Here is a 21,669-nt window from a genome sequence, read left to right as displayed (position 1 = left end):
GATTACAGGAATGTGCCACCACACCCGACTAAGTTTTGTATTTTGTAGAGACAGGGTTTCACCATGTTGGCCAAGCTGGTCTCAAACTCCTGACCTCAGGTGATCCACCCACCTCTGCCTCCCAAAGTGCTAGAATTACAGGTGTGAGCCACCACATCCGGCCACTGGCATTATTATCTACGTATTTCCTTTCCCCAGCTCAGTGTTGCTCCACATCAAACTTAAACCAGCCTTTTTTTTTTAGATGTACTTTGAGAACTCAAATCACATTTATAGGCTGGGTACAGTGGTTCACACTTGTAATCCAAGCACCTTGAGAAGTGAAGGCAGGAGGAACTTGAGCCCAGGAGTTCGAGACCATCCCTGGCAACATAGTGAGACCCCATCTCTACAGAGCTGGGTGTGGTGGCATGCACCAGTGGTCCTGGCTACTCAGGAGGCTGAGGCAGGAGGCTCACTTGAGCCTGCGAGGTAGAGGCTGCGTGAGCTGTTGTTGCGTCACGGCACTTCAGCCTTGGTAACAGAGTAAGACCCTGTCTCAAAAAGCAAACAAACCGGAAACAAAAACAAAACACGAATCACATTCACCCCAGGTTTTTATCAAAGAGCTCTGAAAGATACAGGGTTTTCAGGGTTTTTGAGGACTTTGTATAAAACTTTATGGTTTAAAAAAATATTATGCAAAAGTCTACTTTCCCCCCAAGTTTTAAGCCTGATAAGGAAATTAATAAATTCAAGACAAAGAGTATAGTAAAAGTTTAAACCATAAATCCCATCAGGATTTTATGTTAAATGTAAATGAGTTCCAGGTCTTTAAGGGATTTGTTCAGAATGTGACAACTTACAATGCTGGTCACAAAATAACATCTAACTTTCTCTTGCGTGTGGTCCAACATTAATAATAAACATACCGGCCGGGCGCGGTGGCTCAAGCCTGTAATCCCAGCACTTTGGGAGGCCGAGATGGGTGGATCACGAGGTCAGGAGATCGAGACCATCCTGGCTAACACAGTGAAACCCCGTCTCTACTAAAAAAAAAATACAAAAAATTAGCCGGGCGAGGTGGCGGGCGCCTGTAGTCCCAGCTACTCTGGAGGCTGAGGCGGGAGAATGGCGTGAACCCGGGAGGCGGAGCTTGCAGTGAGCTGAGATCCGGCCACTGCACTCCAGCCTGGGCGACAGAGCGAGACTCCGTCTTAAAAAAAAAAATAAATAAATAAAAATAAAAATAATAAACATACCAAACCTTCAAAATCTGAATAAAAAAAGACCATTATTCCTGAATTTTAAAAAATGATGGGAAACACTGTTTCTCCTTTTGAAAAAGCAACATATATTCACTAAGTCACAATTCCTTATTCCCAAAGCAATTGGGAACCTAAAATGTGTTCATATTATCATCAATAGAGCCATCTTAGTACTAAAGACAAGAGACTAGCATATAGAATTTTACCTTTTGATGGCAACATTTGTAGCTTAATACATGCTGCAAATGACTATTTTCCACATGAAAATTAAATCAGAGGATAGGAACAGCAGGTATGGTCATAGAAAGAATTGTGGAGGCAAGTACACAAAATTCTATCCAGTTCTATTGTTAACCATGGTGCCCCAACATGCCTACTGACAGTCTCCATTCTTAAATTTCTTTAACTTTCGAGCATTGAACTTTTGTTCACTTTTGTGAACACTGTTCTAGCAGAAATAACAGCAAAGAACAGCACAGCAACTTTCCATCAAAAGACCACTAATAAAAGAGTGTTTATCATGTAACATGTTCGGAGCCTGTTCTCAATCTTGGATTGGCCTTGACCTTTGCTCCAGTTTAGGAAGTAAGCTAATACAGAACAACTCAGGACAAGTTTTCCACCTATCAAACCAGCTCTGCCCCACTGACCCAGCTCCTGCTAATCATGATGTGGGACTGTTAGACATTCTTTGGACAAGCATACAGACCTGTTGCTGCATGGGACCATCAACATACCAGTGGATATACAGAAGTATTTTTGAAAATGAGCTACATGCAAGAGTAAAAGCAGGTTTGATAATTTTCTCAGTCAAATTCAAGTCAACTTTTCCTTCTTCCTTAGTTAACCATGCATGTATACACACGAAGATTAAAGGAGTAAGTGAAAAGCACTTTGGAGAGCCCCGTCCTGCTTCCTCCTCCACTACTCCGTTCTCTGATGTACTATCACCTTCTCGCTACCCTGCTGCTCTTGATGACTCCTACTGGGACGAGCACAGCCCAATCTGAGACACGGGAGCAGCTGTCCCTGCCAGGAGCTCTCTGCTCAGAGATGGAAGCATAACCCTGTAAAATTAACAGTTGTGAATGGAGCATGGAGCCAAGATGTTGATAATTTATTTTACTCTATCTTGAGTTTTCTGAATGAAGCACCATCTTATATGTTAGGACACCTGCACTTGGGTATTGATGCCAACTGGTTCTTTAATACAAATACTGTTCTTTGTGAAAGTAGACAAGTCAATTGTTTCAGAAGGGGCAGGCATCCACAAAAGGCTCTGTAGTGACTCAAGAAAGCTAAAATTTTAGAGCTCTGTCTTTTGTTTATGAACATAAGGCATAGGGGGATGAAACTCTTGAAAAGCTGGAAATCACAAAGAGAAGGAAGCTGAGAGTCTACATGATATAAAGAAAGAAACTACATGGATAAAGAAAGGGCTCTCAATTTTCTCTCTCCCTCCTCTTTCTCTCTCTCTCTCTCAATTTTTTAAAGCATCTGCAACTCTGATTTTCTAAAAAATCAGAATTTAAGCTTCTGAATACAGAATCTATGTTAGAATGACTTTTTAGAAAGACTAGAGTAGGGTGACAAGATTGTGAGACAAACCTCACCTAAACAACCCAGAAGTAGAAGACATTCAAGGGAAGCAGGAGTGAGCAGAAAGGGGGAGAATCATGAAAAACAAGAGTTAGGAGAGAGAGGTGAAGATAGTCTTATAACAGCCAGGTACCCAAATAAGTGACTATCCCCAAAAAGATGCTCAAAGTACTCCACAGGCATGTAGCTCATCCTGGAGAAACTGCTGGACTTCATCATTAGAGATTTAGGAAAACTAAATTTTACAAATTAGTTGGGGGGAAAAAAGACAATTAATAGAAGTTTTTCCAGATAGCAGTAAAGAAACAGACACAGGGAAAGGAAAGGAAAGGCAGGAGAGAGGAAGAAAGGGAAGAGGGGAGGAGATGAAGAAATGAAAGAAGAGAGGGGAGGAAAGGGAAGGAAAGAAACCAGGCTAAGAAGAGGGCAGACTTCAGTGATTGAACAGAGACAATACTTTAAGTTAAAACTGGGTTCGAAGCTAGACAGCACTGGATTGTGTTTGTGTGTCTTTCTTTTGTATTTCTAATTGATTCTATTAATACTCCTTAAATTACAGGTTATTTCCTGATAAAATTCTTTTCACAGTACAGTATAAAGGAAAGTGGACTGGGAGTGTATTTTATTGTGTATTTTGTTAAGGAGAAAAAGAACATTTCCCAAAACTGGCTATGTGGAGTAGCCCCAGGTTCTGAGAACACTTTGACCCTTTCCCCACTAGAAATAGAAGAGCTTACTTAAGATGAAGGACATTCAAGCCCAGAGAAACCAGAGTCTACTCAGCACATTCAGCACAATACTTTCACTTTCCAAAAGGGGCAGCCCTGGCCCTGGAAAGTTAAGTGACTTTCCTAAATTTACAGAGCAAGTGAGGGAGGCAGCGGCCCAGCTTGTATTCGACCTCAACTCTTCTCCCCTCCCACCTACCTCCAAGTCCAATTTTACTGCATGGCTGACCTGGAATAGCTTGGACTTACTTGTAGTAGATAATCCACAAGGATTCACGTCAGCATTTTCATTCATTTATTCATTTAAAAATATTCAGTGCCTCTGTGAAGCACTATACAAATGCTACTGAATGGAAGGATACTGTGTCTACCCATATAGAATCCTTTTGAAAATACACTTAAACCACACCATAGTACTTTAACAATCAGTTACTTCCCAGGAATTTGCAGTAGACGCCTGATCTTACACTCATCTTTTCAAGTGAGGACAACATTTTAAAACTGTGAGTTACAGATGCAATGTCCAGAAAAAGAATTCTGGTATCTAAATGGCTAAAAAGTCAGCTCATAAATGTCACTAAAGATAGATTTATTTTTTAAACTAAGCCATACCACAAATAAGCTTTGTAATGAACTCAAGTGTTTCTGAGGGAATTTTAAAGTTATTTCATTTATACACAGAATTGTTGATATCTACGAATTAAGTAAAGAGGACATTCCAATGCAGTACATTAGAGGTAGGAAGGGTGTCATTACGAGTTACCGTAAGTTTTTCAGGAATCTTTATTGTTATGGCTTAATAGTTTTTTGATTTGTTTGAGAGGTCTGCAATTTATGATGTCTTAAAGGAAACCAAGGTATAGGACATCCCTACTTTTTAAACAAACATTAAAATCTCAGATGAATATTGGTTGGAAAATGAAGAATACCATTACACTAACTTGTTGACACTAATGAAACTTCTAAATCCATTAGACAAATAAACAATAATTTTAACTGATATTTAAAAATTACAGATAAGAAAGCCAGAAATAAGAAGTAATTACTTAAATATCCAACATTGTTGCTCTGGTCTTCTTTTCCTTTGGGGAAAGGAGGAATGGACAACTTAAGATTTATTCTAAAATGTCCAAACGTTTGCATTCAATATGTTACAAAAGAGCTCTAGGCAAAAATCCATGAATGGCTAACTTTCAGAACTGAAAATAACATCATCCATTCATCTGGGATACCTCAATGCATTTCACTTTTCCCAGTTATCATAGGAATGCCTCAACCTTCCAAGCAAATTAAAACTTGGCCCTGTATCTACTTCTGCTAGCTATAAATAGTACTATTATAATACTTAAATTTTTAAAAAACAGGATTGAATTTTAAATGTATTACAAATCATTGATGTATACAAATTCTTCTTCCTGAGAACATCTTTAGTAAACCAAAATATAGTCCATTTGATCAAGCAAAGTTATTTTTGAGAACAAACTTGAAAGGCCGGAGATATCCTAAGCAATATTTTTCTAAACATCCTGTAGTTTTCATGCCTATCAGAATCTTGTACAGCCTGTAAAGGAACCAGAATAAAGCGCTGATAAATATAAATTAAATCTAGGAAGTACCTACTTATGGCTCACTCTATTTTTTTATTAATAATTTATTGAGGTGAAATTCACATAACAAAATTTCACTCTATTTTTAAGCATCATTGATACCATGGCAATTGACTTTAGGGAAAATGTGCAAGTATTAAAGCAGTTCACAGTGGAGCTTCTGTACTTTCTTTAAACCTAGACAAAGATCAAAAACACAGCAAAATATCCCTTATGGAGGAGAGAGAGGATGGTGGGCCAGTTCTATAGATGGAATGTCACTGCAGGTTTCGGTGCAGGTGTAAGGAAGAAAGTGTCCTTTAAAAAGATGAAAAGGCACAGCGGGCATACACTGGATCCCTCAACATGAAGTCTGGTTTGAAGACCTAACTAAGGGATGAGGGGAATGGGGAGCAGGATGTACAGAGAAGCAATGAAACTGTAAAAGGAAACAAAATGTCTCATATTGGAAACTGCGATAGTAATGTTAACTTTTCAAATAAGAGCTGGTGATCAAAAGCTGGGTCCTCAGTCCACTTTAATGTATTATTTATTCAACATGTACAACCCACTTGCTTCCAAAATAATATGAGGTTGTATCTTCATCATAGTATAAAGCATTATCAGAGTAGAACTCAGTTTCCACTCTGAAAAGTTATGCTTTATTTTATTTTATATATCTATAACCCTATTATGTCCCACAAAGACATAGAAGAGGAAATAACATATTGCAATTTATGTCTTCAAACAGAAAAAAAAGTCAGCCTTTGAGAAATACCTTGCCTGTTTTACTTACAGCTGAATGCCCAGTTTCTAGAATGGTGCCTGGCACAAAGTAGGTGCTCAATTTATTTGTTGGATGAATCCAAAATCTGAGCATCTCTATTTGTGCCATTTCAAAAAGATAATGATAGGTGAAGAAATCTGGATTCGATTTTGTCAATTTTGTTAAAATCCTTCACTTCTCAGTGGTGGAATTCAAGAGCATCTGACTATAACAGGTATATGATTCCCCAGTTATAGAAATTAGTAAGCAGAGGTTTAACAAGGAGAGAAATAGCAAAACTGTAGAAATGCCATAGATCATAATAATAAACAAGCACTTGAAAATAATAATACATCTAAGATAAAGACAACTGATTTATATTTATCTATTGACTTGTTAGTGTCATATCAATAAAACTATTTTTCGTGTGTGTGTGTGTGTGTACTTTTTCTTTCTTTCTTTCTTTTTAGACAGGGTCTCTCTCTGTCACCTAGACTGGAGTGCAGTGGCACTATCTCAGATGACTGCTGCAGCTTCGACCTCCCAAGCTCAAGCAATCCTTCCACTTCAGTCTCTCAAGTAGCTGGGACTACAGGCATGTGCCACCATACCCAGCTAATTTTTGTATTTTTTGTAAAGATGGACAACATTTCACCATGTTGCCCAGGCTGGTCTCAAACTCCTGGACTCAAGCCATCTTCCTGCTTCAGCCTCCCAAAGTGCTGGGATTACAGTGTGAGGCACTGCTCCCTGCTTATATGCTTTTTCACTAGTAAAACTGGCGAAAATGGCTGGGTGCAGTGGCTCATGCCCATAATCTCAGCACTTTGGGAGGTTAAGGCGGGCAGATCACCTGAGGTTGGGAATTTGAGACCAGCCTGACCAACATGGAGAAACTCTGTCTCTATTAAACATACAAAATTAGCCAGGTGTGGTGGTGCATGCCTGTAATCCCAGCTACTCGGGAGGCTGAGGCAGGAGAATTGCTTGAACCCAGGAGGTAGAGGTTGCTATGAGCTGAGATCACGCCATTGCTCTCCAGCCTCGGCAACAAGAGTGAAACTCTGTCTCAAATAAATAAATAAAATTGATGAAAATATTCATGGGAGATTGCTGGAGAATCTCTGCTCCCCTCTATTTACATTTAATCTGTGTATTGCTCTCCAAGGCTTAAGGGGAGTGGGCTGGGAATAACTAGTCCCTTAGTTATTCAAGAAAGGAAGTCTCCTTCCTTAAACTGGGGTTGGAAGGGCCCAGTGTTACGACGAGGCACATTAATCATGCTGGTCATGTACCAAGGCACAAGCCAGACAGAGTAACTTGACTAAACTCATCTAGAAAACTTTGGGGTATAGCAGATATAGGTATAAGTCACCTGGTATAGCAGATATAGGTATAAGTCACCTAACTGAATCAAGGGTCAAAATCACTGAGACTCAGGAAAATACCTACGGGAAGTCAGCCCTGGGAGGAAGCAGCTCCACTCTTGAGCAGTGGGAGCAAACCCTCTAATGAACACTGCCCATTGCAGAAGCACATGTTGACTCCCTCAAGAAATGACAGGCTCAAAGGACAGAAGGGCTGGCAAAGTGAGGGGGACACTAGACTCTGCTCTCAGAGAGGTTGCTATGCCTTTAGCAGCCACTGTGAGCTAGAAACAAAAGGGTGGAACTCCCCACCACTCAGGCAAAAAGGCTATCACAGACCAGTCCATGAGAGGGACTGTGAGGCCTCTTCTGCTAGCAGCTGAAGACAGAAGAAGAGCTGCAGGAAGCCAATGCATCAAGAAAAAGACAGAAAAGCAGTCTACCAGCAGAAAAACTCCTGTACTACCACCAGCGGCAAGTCTTTCCCAGTTGAGAGACCCCAAGAGCAAAGCACATGCCAAGCTCCTGAAAATGGTCAGAGCTCACCAGCAGGAAGAGAGCCCCAGAGCCCAGGGAACTTAGCATAAAACAATCTTCCTTCCAGGTAAGACACTGTGAAGTGTCTTTTGTTGGACACTCAAAAATGTGAGATGCAATAAGATAAGTATTTACTTAAATTACTATAGTCTTCCTATTATAACAAATAATGATTGTTCATCTATTTTTTCTTAATTAAACCCCCTTCACAAGTTACAGTCTGAGTCAGTAGGTACTGGAGACATTTTGTTCAATGAACAAATGAGTAAGAGACTTTTCTCACCCACTCTACCACACATCCTTTTTCAAATATTGTCACTCTTGGTCCACTTCTCTGTCTTTTCCCTCTTAGTTCTTATGATCATCTGCCATATGTTTTTATTTTATTACTAACTGAATCTTTCCTTGGACTATAAACAATCTGAGAGCAGAACTTTATCTGGTTTTTACAACCTTCTAAGCTTCAGTGGCTAAAATACTGCTGGCACATAGTTGATACTAAAAAAAAAAAAAAAGTTATTTTTAGTTGCTGCATGACCACATGCCACACTGTGTTGGAGCTCAGAGAGTGTAAATGGGCAGCACTCAGCTCACTGGCTGGGTGTTCTCGCTCCAGGTTACTAATGCTGGAGCCTTCATCAAGCCACTCTCCAGCTGTCATTTTCCTTTCTCTTCTTACATTTATAAGTGCACAGTATATACATTTAGTATTTCAATTCAATCCTTATCATGATCATGTGAGGAACACATCACTGTGCCTGTTTTATAATCAACACAGATGAGGAACCAGGAAGGAGCCCAGTGTCATCCAGCTTCTGAATGACAAAGCCCACGCTTAGTCCTCCTCCTATAAAAGTCAATATTCCCTGGTGCTTAAGAGCATGGGCTGTGGAGTTAGACATGTGTAAGTTTAAATTCCTGCTCTGCCAGTTACTTGGTAGATCCTGACCTTGGGCAAGTCAGTTTTAGGTTCCTCATCCGTAGGCTGGGGGAATAACAAAACTATCCCATTGGGCTGATAAGAGAATCAAATGAGTTAATGTACATAAAGCACCCAGCACAGTCCCTGACACTTTGTACATACTCAGAAAGGGGTGGCTGCTACCATTATTCTCATTATAATCATTGCCATCACCATTATTCTCTCAGATGTAGAAATTTCTACATCATCATGACACTAAGTTAAGGCATGTTGATGAGATAAATATCAGAGGAGCTTTGGTCATGAGACTGTATTCATCTTGATGGTTGTAGGTATCGTCAGTCAGAGAGTGGAAAAGCTGTTTCTTAACTCTACAGTACTACTGAGCTATCTATTCTCAAAGAGATAAGCAGAAAACCATATAAAATGTGCCACAATACTCAACTCTGTTCTTTCTTATCTTGGGAAGGGGGAAGATCTGTTTACATTGTCAAAGTTAAATCACAGTCCCATTCCACTATCACCTGACACACACCAACTGATTCCTTCTCAGTCTTCTCTAACTTATCCATTCCCCAAATCTTCACCTAGTGTAGCAGCTTGATGATAGAAATTCACTGAAACTAGAAATCTCTTCATTCCCAAAATATGTCCCCTTCACCTGGCATCCCCCAACCACACACACACACACACACACACACACACACACACAAACTCATTTAGCCACTATTTCATATACAGCATCTATCCCATTGATCCAACTATAGCCCTCACACATCTAGTAAAACAATTGCCTCTGCAGGTTCTGAGAGCTACTCTATGTGCTTATGTGTGGTAACACTCAAGCCTGATAAAAGTTATAAATGAAGATGCCAGACATTTTGTAGGGGACTAGCTTAGGAACATCTGGTACTGAGGATCATTATAATTTGAAATTGCCAAGCCAAGTATATCCAATGTACCCCCATTGGATAGTTAGTAAAGCCCAAATATTATGTACCTCATATCTAGTAAGGATACACAAATGTGTCAGAATGCAGGCTAAAAGTCTGGTGGGAGATAGAAGGAATTTAAGACCCCATTTGCCAAAGGCTGTGGTGGGGGAAATGACAGTGGTTTAAATTTAAGCATTATAGGTTATGAAGTACTTTCAACTTAAAATGGTTCCTCTGAGAACTATAATGAAGAAGGCTAAACAAGTGTGCCATCCCCTTTAATAAAATAAGGAAACACAGATTGTGGAAAGCCTCACAATTAGTAGAATGGGTCTTAAACTTAGCCCTCCATTCTCTTACATTTTAAGGAAGCTAATAGAAAATTCAATCTAAGAATTCAACACTAAATACTTGAAAAGTATTATTGAATAAGTAGCAACCCTAATATCAGCTCTAGGACTACTTGAAGTAGTTTTAATGAGCAAAATTGGTCTATATTTCAGATATTCTGAAGGGGGTGGCTCCAGAATCTCTGTGTAGGAGGCATTCGGGAAAAGAACACATTTGCAAGGGAGAGCTGAGTGATTTTTCTTAAAACTGTACTTGTATAGCAAGCATACTGCTTTTTGAAGTATACCTATTTGTTTGAGGGAGGCCCATGGGATGATTTTGCAGGGACAGTGCTATCTATCAGCAGCAATTTGTACACACCTTAACATTCTATAATAATCACCAGGTGAGTGATTATCCTTGTAGAACAGTATTCGAGAAATACAAAAAAAAAGAGCAAGTACATTTCTACATTTTCGCCTGACTCTAGAAGGTATGTTGTTGTATTCTTCCACGTGTAGAAGAAAATAACTGAATGCCTTTTTTCGGGACTGGGGTGGAAGCAGATTGCATCAGGTACAAGGCATGTAGTTTGAGCATGCATAGACTTCCATTTTAATTAGATTTCTGTCCCCAAGCTGCTGGACAGTTTAAGGAAAAATACACAGTCCTCTAAAAAAATCTTTAACTATTAATTTTGGATCTAAGTTTGTTCTTGTTGCTTATGTTGCTATTGTCCTTGTTCTTATTTTCTTGACACCCTCTTCATTTTTGGCACTGAACTCTCTCTCGATGATCAGTCATTGACACTCATTGATTACTTGTTACCTGGCATGGTTTTGGGGTCAAAAGATCAGAGTTGAATTCTGGCTCATTCATTGCTTAAATGTATGACCTGGGATAAATTACTTAATTTCTCTAAATTTCAGTTTTCTCATCCCCCGTATTAGAATCCTAGTACCTATTGTGCAGAATTTTTTTGAGGCTGAAAGAAAATAGTATTTATAAAATGCTGGGAAGAAGACAACACAAGTGGAGTAAAAATTGCTACTTTCTGGAGACTGAGGAGTGAGTGAATTATATGGTAAATATTTTATAGTTTTATATATTTTATAGTAAATATTTTATAGTTTTCTTTCATAGCACCATAGAGGGATGTTTCAGGGATATGCACACTTAAAAAAATAATAAATGCCTCCCACCAACACATATAAAAAAGTGACCTTTAAAAGTAATGACATAAAATACCCTCATATGCTTGGAGAACATAACAATAACAACAAATTTTAAAATTATATGTCAGGCACACTTCTAAGCACTTTTATATGATATAGACACACCTATTTATAACATATTTATAACATATAGTTTGTATATTAACTAACTCAATTCTAAGAACAAAACTATGCAATGGGTACTATTATCTTATAAATGAAAAGACTAAGTAGAAGGACATTAGTTAAGTAATTAAGTAATTTGCTTAAAGTCATACAGCTAGTAAGTGTCAGAGCCAGGGTTTGAACCTAAAATACTTGCATAGGTTACATGTGAGGTAAAATTACCCTGGAAAGCCAGAAAGTCAAGAAGCCAAGCGAATGAGGACTAGGTCGATCTGCACTCTGAAGGTTTTTCCTCAAGTCTCCCAGGCGAGGTAAAAAGTGGAGTGCAGAGACTTCAGAGCAGGACTTTGTCATCATCAGTGTCTGCCAATGCTGGCCTAGTTCACTGTCTAAAGACTAGGCTGCAGAGCTGTCACTCCAATTTTATCTTCCTGTTTTGAGATCTCTTTACAACAGAAAAGTAGAAATAAATTTTTTAAACAAGGGCTGAGGTGTTATGACCTCGTCACCTAGGTGATGCTGTGACTCATTTTCCTTGTGAAGATTTTGACAGGGAAAATTCACACTTGAGATGTTGAAAACATCCCAGAGACCAGGTTCCCTTTTAATTCTGAAAGCAAGAGAGAAAAATATCAGAGAGCAAGGAAAGCAATACTGGGAGAAGAGGGAGGGAGAGGGCATCAGGTCAGGAACTACGGCTATTTAATAAATGAGAAAAGCAAATGAATGGACTAGAATCAGAATTATGCATTCTTATCAGAAGGAAGGGGTTGAGCAGGTGGTAAAGAGAAGGTTCTGCAATTTATTCCTGAGTGTGAGGATTTAAATTCAGCCTGAGTTCCTGAATTAAACATTGCTTTTTACTTGAACCAACTATTCCTGTTCCTTTTTTCACAATCATAGTGAGGTATATAAGGAAATCCATCTAGAGCTGTTTCATGCATGCCATACAAATTGCTCTGAATCAAATGATACTGAAAAAGTATCATATTATTTATGCAGCAAAGGTTGTGGGGAAAATGTTGTATATGTTCAATGACTGTGTAGTTCATGGTACAAAGCACCAGCACACCTCCCACTTTGTGGTTCTACAGGGAGAAACACCGAACCCTTTGGAGCCATCAAAGAAAATTCCCTTTTATTTGGTTTGGAAAGCAGGCAAGCAAATTTTACAACTCCTGAATTAATTCATACAAATCTGCATTCAGTGATTAATAATAATCTAATCTTTGAATGAAAGAATTTGGCTAAATTGGGTAAAAATAGCGAGATACTGTCTAATTCTGCGGTCTTGAGGTCAACAAAAATAACTTTCTACTTGATATATACACTACTATGAGATGTGCCATCACCCTCTCATAAGTGACGTCACATGGCCCAAAGGGATGTACAGAGCACCAAATTAGTGAAACTCCAACAATGGGGAACTTTACAGACGTGTTGCTGCATGAAAAGTCCTGGAGATTCTCCTGAGTTCAAGAGGTGATGTCACCACTCTTACCGGGCTTCTGATTTACTCATCAGAAACCAAGGATTCCCCATATTACTGTATCAGCTTAGAATTATACCCAAGACTAGGAAAGTTGATTCCCAGAAAAATCCAGTAGCCAACTCTCCCTGTGGTTTGCAATTTGACAGTTCCTAGGTAGAAAATTCCCTAATTTCTCCCCGAGCCAAATTTGCAATTCAAAGTCATATCAAAGCCAAGTAAGCTGAACAAACCAAAGTGGCCTGATACTTCTGCAGCCTCTGGTAAATGAGTATGCATCTGTGTGACTATGCCATGATATGGAAGCACCCAAGAAACATAGAGCAGAAGGTTTAAATCACTGCAGAGAATCAAGGCAATAACAGAGGTAGCTGGTGGCGATAGTGCAGTGGGTATGCAGGGAGGACCTAGACAAAGATTCTCCTTTTACCAAATGTCAGAAATTCTACCTAGGAGTACTGTTCTCATATTTTAAGGTTTAAAACTGACAAGAAAAGCTAACACTGTAACATTCACTCTAAGAAGCTCTCCTCCTTAGTCTGTCTTCCACTCTGTGCAACATATTTTATCAGAGTAAGCTAAAATAGAATTGTGGTTTCATTACAATATGCCCTTCCCCTTCCCCCAAATCCCCACCAAAAACAAACTTTAGAAATTCCCATTGCTTATCAAGCTAAGAAGATATTCATTGCTTTAGCATTTAAGAAATTCATGAAATGGTCCCAATCTGCCCTTGCCACTTCTCTTCTGAGCACACTCTGTGGTTTGCAATTTGACAGCTCCTAGGTTAAAAAAAAAAAAAAAAGCCCTAGTTTCTCCCCAAGCCAAACTTGCAATTCGAAGTCATATCAAAGCCCAGTGGGCTTGACAAACCAAAGCCAAGTCAAACCACCCTTCCAAAGCAGGCAAGCTGCAGAAAACCGAGAAATGGGTGACACTGAAGTTGCCTGCCTTAGAAGAACCTCTGCCCAGTTATATCTTAGTGGCTTGCTCAACTCAGATGCTGCACAAAGGCACTTAGAGCTAAATCTAGACATCACATGCAGAAGTGCAGGACAGAAGAGAGTGTTGAAAAAAAAGCACAAAAAACTTGCTGGGTTCCAGTGGAAGGGCCAGGCCGGTGAGCTAGCAGCATGCCAGCTGCACTCCCAGCTGCAAGGGAGTGCAATAAGCTGCAGCTGGGAGGACACTTGTGGAGAGAAAAAGAGTTTTTTAACCATCTGAGTTCGGTAAATTGCTTATGTGTGACACAAACATTTTGTGGAACCAAGTTAAATGGTGCTAAGTCACTAGACAAAGGATCACACCCTCTAGCTCAAGACACCTGTCTCCAGGGACTATTTCTAACAATATCTCAGATCTGGATGAAGACAAGGCAGTGAAAGGCATCCAGATTAGCTAAGGGAGCACAGTGACCTGGCAACAGAAACAAAAAGGGCTTCTTAAATCCCCAGGGCTGTTCCCTCAGCAAGAAGGAAAGGCAAGGAGGAAAGACGCTGTCTACAGCCTAGCCGTTCCACATGTGGACCAGCAACATCTGCACCATTAAGGGCAGTTTGGGCTGGCAATGCAGACTGTCGCCGTGCCCAGGCCCACTGAACCAAGATCTGCATTTTAATAAATCTTTTGCACATTCAAAGATGAAATACACTGGCCCACAACACTCAGACTAAACACACCCATTCTGAGAAATCTACAGTTCTTTTTGAACATCTCTTTAAATGAAAAGTTTCAGACAGTTTCAGAGGTGCCTCTATTATAAAATTCAGAAAAATAATTAACAGCAAGAAATAATTAGCAGCCAGGAGGCCAGGCCTGACATATCCCAACCTGACTCCAACTTTATGAAAGTCTCTTCACTTCTCTGGGCCTGTTTCTTTGTCTGTACATTAAGGGAGTTGACTAGGAGATTTAAGACAGACATTCAAAGTGTAAGTTTGATTTGTGTGCAAATGTATATATGTTCCATTTCCCTACTTCCCTAGAAAAGAAACATCTAAGAAGTTGTCTGTGATCTTATTCTAGTATCTGGAATGGACAGTGTATCCCCCACACTTTGGCCTGTATTGTCACTTATTTTCTAAAATTTTACATATATATGTGAAATTACATATACGTAAGTAATTATATGTATCTAATTACTGGAAATTTTGGAATATATATACAACATGAGGATCACCAAACTGAGAGAGCACAAAACTTCTCCGCTGGCCGGCCTCCCATGCGGCAAGACCCTTGACTCTGCACAGTTCAGGATGACCTGACCCGCATGCTTCTATGAACTGCTAAATAAACCACCTCAACAGGAAAGCAGACACCTTTCTTTAGGCACCTAATTCCTACACTCTCAGAACACAGTAACAAACCCTTCATGATTCAGCAAAAAGCTAAACATTCCCCCAAGCTTCTGCGATGAAAAAGTGAAAGATTCTAAAGAAATGCCTTCCTTCACAAATTTTAAAGCCAAGTTTTCAGCTGTGTTGAAAATCTGAATGGAACTCACTGTCCTAGTTGCGGGGGTGGGGGCTACTAAAAATAAATCAATAAGATATGCGAATCACTGTTATCCTCTACCACAGTTGGCTTCAACCTATTTAAAAAGAAAAAGAGGTCAGTAAACTGAGAGGGAAGGTTCTAACCCTCATGAGCTTCCTACACTCATCACCGGCAGATGCAGTATTGTCTCTCCACTGCTCCTCTACACTCGTTGGACTCAGTTGTTCAGTCATCAGCTGTTAGGGATGGCGACCCATTCTAACCCTAAGAAGCTTGCTGCCTGACACCTTGCCCCTCTTCCCTTTTTTCTTTCTCTCTCTCTCTAATGTGTTATTTTAATTTTTGGCTCCCCTTTCATGTGGACCTGAAGCCACTTACAGCCTGTGACAAAGCCCAGCACATCGTGGTGTTCAGTGTTCATTCACATTATTGAATGAATGAACAAATGCATGCTGGTGCCATGTGTTTCCAAGCGAAGAGGAAATCTCACACCAAGTCTAAATTTGGCCACGTCTACAATCATTTCACTTCTTTCCACCTGTTTCATCTACCCTCTTCCCCTGAAAAAGAAACTTGTGTGTAATTGTCTGTAGAACCTACATTTCATAGTGAGAAATGGAAAGTTCAAACGAAAAAGCTTAGAAAACTTTTCAAAAATTGTAATAATCATGAAGGGCTATTGTTTTCCAAATGGAGTCTCTGACCTTGACTCCTTAGCTGTTTTCCTTTCCTGCGCTGTCTTCTAAAGACAGGGTATTGCTGTTTAGTTTCCAAAGGTCCTCTTCTGCTGACAAAGGACATGGATGCAGCTGGAAACCATCATTCTTAGCAAACTATCACAAGAAGAGAAAACCAAACACCGCATGTTCTCACTCATAGGTGGGAACTGAACAATGAGATCACTTGGACTCGGGAAGGGGAACATCACACACTGGGCTTATTATGGGGAGGGGGGAGGGGGGAGGGATTGCACTGGGGAGTTATACCTGATATAAATGATGAATTGATGGGTGCTGACGAGTTGATGGGTGCAGCACACCAACATTGCACAAGTATACATATGTAACAAACCTGCACGTTGTGCACATGTACCCTAGAACTTAAAGTATAATAAAAAAATAAAAAAATAAAAAAATAAAAAAGAAACCTTCCTGCCGGCCGCTCTTCCTCTCACCTGGCTCTGCTAGAGAAAGAGGCGCAAACAGCCCGAGGAATGCTAAAGTGCTTTCTGCCGCCTCCAAGCAAGGAAAAACTGGGCGGGACGAGGTTACTTCCAATTGACCCAGCTTTCTCTCCTCTTCCCCACCCGCTGCTTAACCTTGGCTGACCCAGGGCTGCTCGGTCCACGGAAGCCGGCTGCAGTTGCTGCTGCGGGTGGGAGGTGAAGGCCAGCGGGCCAAGAAGGGCGAAGGAGAGAGCCCGGTGCATCGCCCCTGGGTGCCCTCCTCCCGTGGAGAGACCTGGGGCTCTGGGCTGACGCTTTTGTTCTCCAAGAAGCAATTATCTCCCAAACAAGAGATTGTGGAGATTCGTTAAAATGAAAGCGAACTCCCGGGTGTTCGGGGAGCAAGAGGCCTCCCCGGAGTTCTGCAGAGTTGGAGGAGGGGCCTCGCGCACGGCGAGCGCCCGGTGGCTGCCTCTGGGGGTCGCTCCGGGCAGCGGGCGGAGGCCGCGCCACGCCCTGCGGTCTCCAGGGTCTCTGCGGCCGAGGCCACGCCCGCAGCACTGCCCCGAGCCCGCGCGGCGGGGGCGCAGAGAGCCGCTGACTGACGGCAGCCGGGGAGAAACAAAGAGATGAGATCACACTGCTGAGCCGCCGAGGGAACGCCTAAAAGAAGGCAGAAAATGAGACGCGAAGAGGGGCTCATGGAGTCAGAACGCAGAAGGCGGGGCAGGAAGGCCAAGGCAGAGAAACGAAGCCCTGACTTGGAGAAGGGAAACCAGACAGTTTGTAAGTCCAAGAGTAAGAAGCAAAGTGGGTAGAAGGAAGACAAGCCAGAATCAGCCCTGCTTAGGAAAAAAAAAAAAAGTTTGCTTCAACCCTGTCCTCTCCTCTGCTGCCCGTCACGTTGTTCTCTAAACTCCCACGATTTGTGTCAGTTCTTTAAATCATATTTTGTTTTGTTTGAGTCTGGGTCTAAGGATGGGCTTCAGAGTATCCCTGAAGTAGTATGCAAAATATTTGGTTTATATGATTATTTCAGTGTTGAATGTTAATAGCTTTTCTATATGTCGAAGGTATGTAATGCCCTAAAGAAGGTTAACTGTTACTAGGCCACACCATTACGGAAAAGAAAAAACAAATAGAAAACACCTAACATGGAAATGTTACCAAGGATGAGGAATTTAGTAATACCTTGTCTCTTTGGTTAATCAGATTAATACCTGTCACCTAATCAAAATAAACGTTTTTGGCTGGGTGCGGTGGCTTACGTCTGTAATCCCAGAACTTTGGGAGGTGGAGATGGGGAGGATTGCTTGAGCTCAGGAGTTCGAGACTAACTTGGACAACATAAGTCAATTGTGTCTACAAAATATTATATATATTATATGTTATAAATATATATATATAAACCAGGTGTGGTGTTGCACACCTGTGGTTCCATCTACTCAGGAGGCTGACAGGTTGGAGGATCCCTTGAACCCAGAAGTCAACGCTGTAGTGAGCCATGATGATGCCACTGCACTCCAGCCTGGGTGACGGAGTGGAGACCCTGTCTCAAAAAACAGACAAGCAAAGATAAACATTTTGAAGGCAAGAGGCCAAAGGCAAATATGTTTTTATTTTAGGGAAGACTGAAGATTGGATTATGAAAGACCAAGGGGTAGGGAAGAGAAGCCTGCCAGGTGCTGCCCTGAGGTATGGGCTGGATGGTAGAGAAAAAGAACTCCTGGGCCTTTCTTTTGGTTTTGCCTGGGGCTCCTTCAGGTAAGTCACCAAAGGAGCAAGGCCAAATCTCATTGCGTAAGATTATTTACTAGAAATCTAAGACTAATTTGTTCTAGGGCCATACTTGTACCCGATAGCTTCTCACACAACTGTAAGTTGATTGAGGGCAGTGACCTTATCTAGTTTGTCATTTTAACAGCAGCTCCTAGCATAGTCCGTGGGACTTAGTAGATACTGAAAAAATATTTGTGAAAGAAATTAATGAATTAATAAGTGAAAGACAGTCTTCTCCCCACCTCCGCATAAACTGATCAACACCCAAGAGGCCCTGGATCAGTTTCACCATCTGGTGGTAACTATGAGTAGTTGACACACTCTCACCCGGTGTTCCTTTCTTCGGCCTGTGGGTGAACACACACCAAAGCAGTCTTTTTCCTTAAACCCAAGCAGCTCACCTCTCCTACACTTCCACTTTAGCTCATCACCTGCTCACATAAGCCACTCATTTCCTCTTTTATTCTCTCTTTATCTGTTTTATCTTTGCCCTTTCCCCACATGGTGTTTCTTCCAACCTTTTCCCATCATGAGAAATCATTTTATCCATACTTCTTTTTGTTTATCTTGAGAATCTCATTCTGACACAAAAGTAACTAATACAAAAGAGTTTTGCTATAATTTTCATTCTCAGTACTGTTGAGGGGGGCTAGCACAATACTTGTAGACTAGAAAAGGGAAATTATATATACACACAAATATGCATTTTTAGTGAAGTTATATATGAAGAAATGGTTCTATTACACTCCAAAGCCCAGTAACATGATTTTCTTCTATGTTTCCATTATAAACACATAGAATTTCAGTTACGTTTTGGATCATTCTGAGTTTTACAGACAGGTCTGGAAATTTTAGGATATTTCTATGGGGAAAGTGTTTTATGTTTCAAGTTTAACAATTTATTTTTAAAATACAATCCAATTTTTACTAGGAAATTGCTCGTTTTTCTAAGAAACTTCTCTAAGGGGCTGTTCCACTGATACACTTTCACTTTCTGAGAACGATGGAAAGATAACATTACTATTATCACAAAATCAAAGTTTAGGTAGATTACATAATTTTATCCCAACCAGATTTTGGATTAGCAGAAAAAGTCCTCTTTTACCTAGACCAGGGGTTCCCCACTCTCAGTATACATATTTACACCAAAGAGGCTTGTTTAAATCCGATTCATAGGTTCAACTTTCAGAGATGCTGATTGAGGGAGCCTGATATAAAGAGCCCAAACTGTATTTTAATAAATGTACTAGTGGGCTGCATCTATGGTCCTTAGACCTGAACCACAGTCCTGTTTGGAAACAGCTTCCTTGATTTTATTTCAAACAGTTCAGAATTTTCTATTTCTACCCTATTATCTCTTTACTTTCAAGTCAAGTGGATACCCAGCAGCCGGTATCCCACACAAATGACCAAGAAATGCTATTCTAAATTCCAGCATGCACAGACCCACTGAATATAAGACATAAGGCCTAGAAGAGACCATCACACCATGTCATTTCATAGCCATTGAAACTGAGACCAAGAGAGTGAGTCAGTAGAGCCCCAGATAGATCTGGGGCTACCCTCACCACCTCCTGTGTTTTTGTTTAAGTCCCCAGGGCATGGAGTATGAGAAGGCTGAATTTTGGACAAAGTAGATAACTGAATTAGATCATTAGTGCCAAAGGCATGCTTTGGACTAAGGCATGTGGCAGGTCTCAATTTATTAACCTTCCAGGCCTGAAAAATCCAGATTAGCAGACTAGACTGTTCCTGTTGTATTTCAGTCATTCTAACATGCCTTGGTCCTCCTGGGTGGTTCGTGTGGAATTATAAAAGCATAGCTTGAAAAAACTAGATTATGCTTTTCTGTCCCAGAAGCAAAATTCCCCAGTTTTGCATAATATCATTGAATATTATAATATTCAGTGTAAATGCAAATTTACTTTCAGTGTTTTATCACATTTACTAAGTTATGAAATACATATTGGTCTTATGCAAAGTTTTGGTACATGTGAAGGTACTGATAGCCCAGTTCAGGAGAAATCCCATCCTTTAGGCAGACACTAGATCCCTGTATATAATATTCTGCACATATTTGACATAATTTAAGAGAATTATACAGACAGAAGATAGTGAAGCTTATAGTGATATGCATATTTGCAATAACAGACCTGTTCAATAGCTATTCTAATACAATAAACTGACGTTAGTGTTATGTTTTAATTTTTAGGGATAATACTGATTACCATATAGTCACATAAATATATATTCTGGGGAAAAGAAGTATCTACAACAAAATAAATTCATTCGTAGAAAGGATTTCATCTAATTCTTGTGTGCAAGGTAACATTGGCTTTTTAAATAAGGAAACATTGACTCTAGTTTCGGGAACCCTGATCCCTGCCAGACCCTTCAGCGATGAGTTTAGAAATATTCTGGTGTTCACAGATTGAGAATTTGACCACCTTGATGCAACCTGACCTCACTAAAGTTTAGTTCATATCTAAGTTACACAGATCTCAGAGGTGTGTGGGGCATGAGAAGTTTCCTAATCCTTCCCTCTACTCAATACATATTTCTTTCCTGGAAAACTTTGTAATCGAAGATTTGTTACTACTTTCTTTAGATGTGGAGATTTGCCCAATATCACTAGAAATTTTTACATATACCAAACCATCTGAATCATTTCCTAGGTGTCTCTGGACTTCCCTGCTAGATGCCACCCCATGAATTTCCATATTCTTTAAATGTCATCTCACTCAGCAATAGACACTAATGAGACCTCTGCACAGAATGTTAACAGCTGCACTGTACTGTGTACATTTCTGGAAAATGGACTTGGTATTATTTTCCCCCAAGAAACCACCAATTTACACATCTGTTCTTTGCAGCAGTGGATATAATTATCATGATGCTGTTTATAGGAACATAACCCTCTGAAGGGGCACTGGCTAAACATCTGTAAACAGGGATAAACATACTGTGTTTCTCTTTCTCAAGCAATCTGAGTAATTTTTGCTGGAGGGGAAAAAAAGCCATCTTTTGTCCAGCCAACGTTTGGCAGAATTCGCCTTTCTGAAAGTGTGACTGTGTGTGATTCGTTATGCCCCAGGAAGGCGGATTTACTGAAGCACTCTTTTGACTCAGGAACATAGTGTTCAATTAAAACAGGGCTTTAAAAAAAAAAGTCTGCTGAGAGAGGTGAGCTGAAGTAGCATTGGGTCTGCTCATCTTCTCCTCGGATCTTCCTGGGATGAGCTGGGCTCTTCGGTAAGGACCATTTGTATTTTCTAAGTATCTTTCTCCAGAGAAGAACTTTTCAGATAAACTCTCCTCCTTTGCTGTTTCATCTACTGGATAAGTGGACAAGTATGTGACTTGCTTAAGTTTATATTGAAACT

General features: G+C 40.4%; 1 protein-coding gene across 2 annotated transcripts in view; it reads right to left on the bottom strand.

Annotated features, from left to right (window-relative positions):
- Positions 1 to 21,669, bottom strand: part of GAP43 (growth associated protein 43) — a 99,928-nt gene that overhangs the window by 46,206 nt on the left and 32,053 nt on the right. The window contains exon 2 of one of the 2 annotated variants that reach the window (XM_011940605.1): positions 11,580 to 11,967. The exons of the other annotated variant lie outside the window; for it this stretch is intronic. Coding sequence (XP_011795995.1) covers positions 11,580 to 11,714 — 135 coding nt within the window. The 5' untranslated portion in view covers positions 11,715 to 11,967. The remainder of the gene's footprint in view (positions 1 to 11,579; positions 11,968 to 21,669) is intronic. 2 annotated transcript variants of the gene reach the window in all.

This window comes from Colobus angolensis, unplaced genomic scaffold (assembly GCF_000951035.1).
Source record: "Colobus angolensis palliatus isolate OR3802 unplaced genomic scaffold, Cang.pa_1.0 Scaffold190, whole genome shotgun sequence".
In the NCBI taxonomy this organism is placed as follows: Eukaryota; Metazoa; Chordata; class Mammalia; order Primates; family Cercopithecidae; genus Colobus; species Colobus angolensis.
Note: the sequence above shows the minus strand (reverse complement) of the source record. Positions and strands in the feature narration are given on the sequence as shown.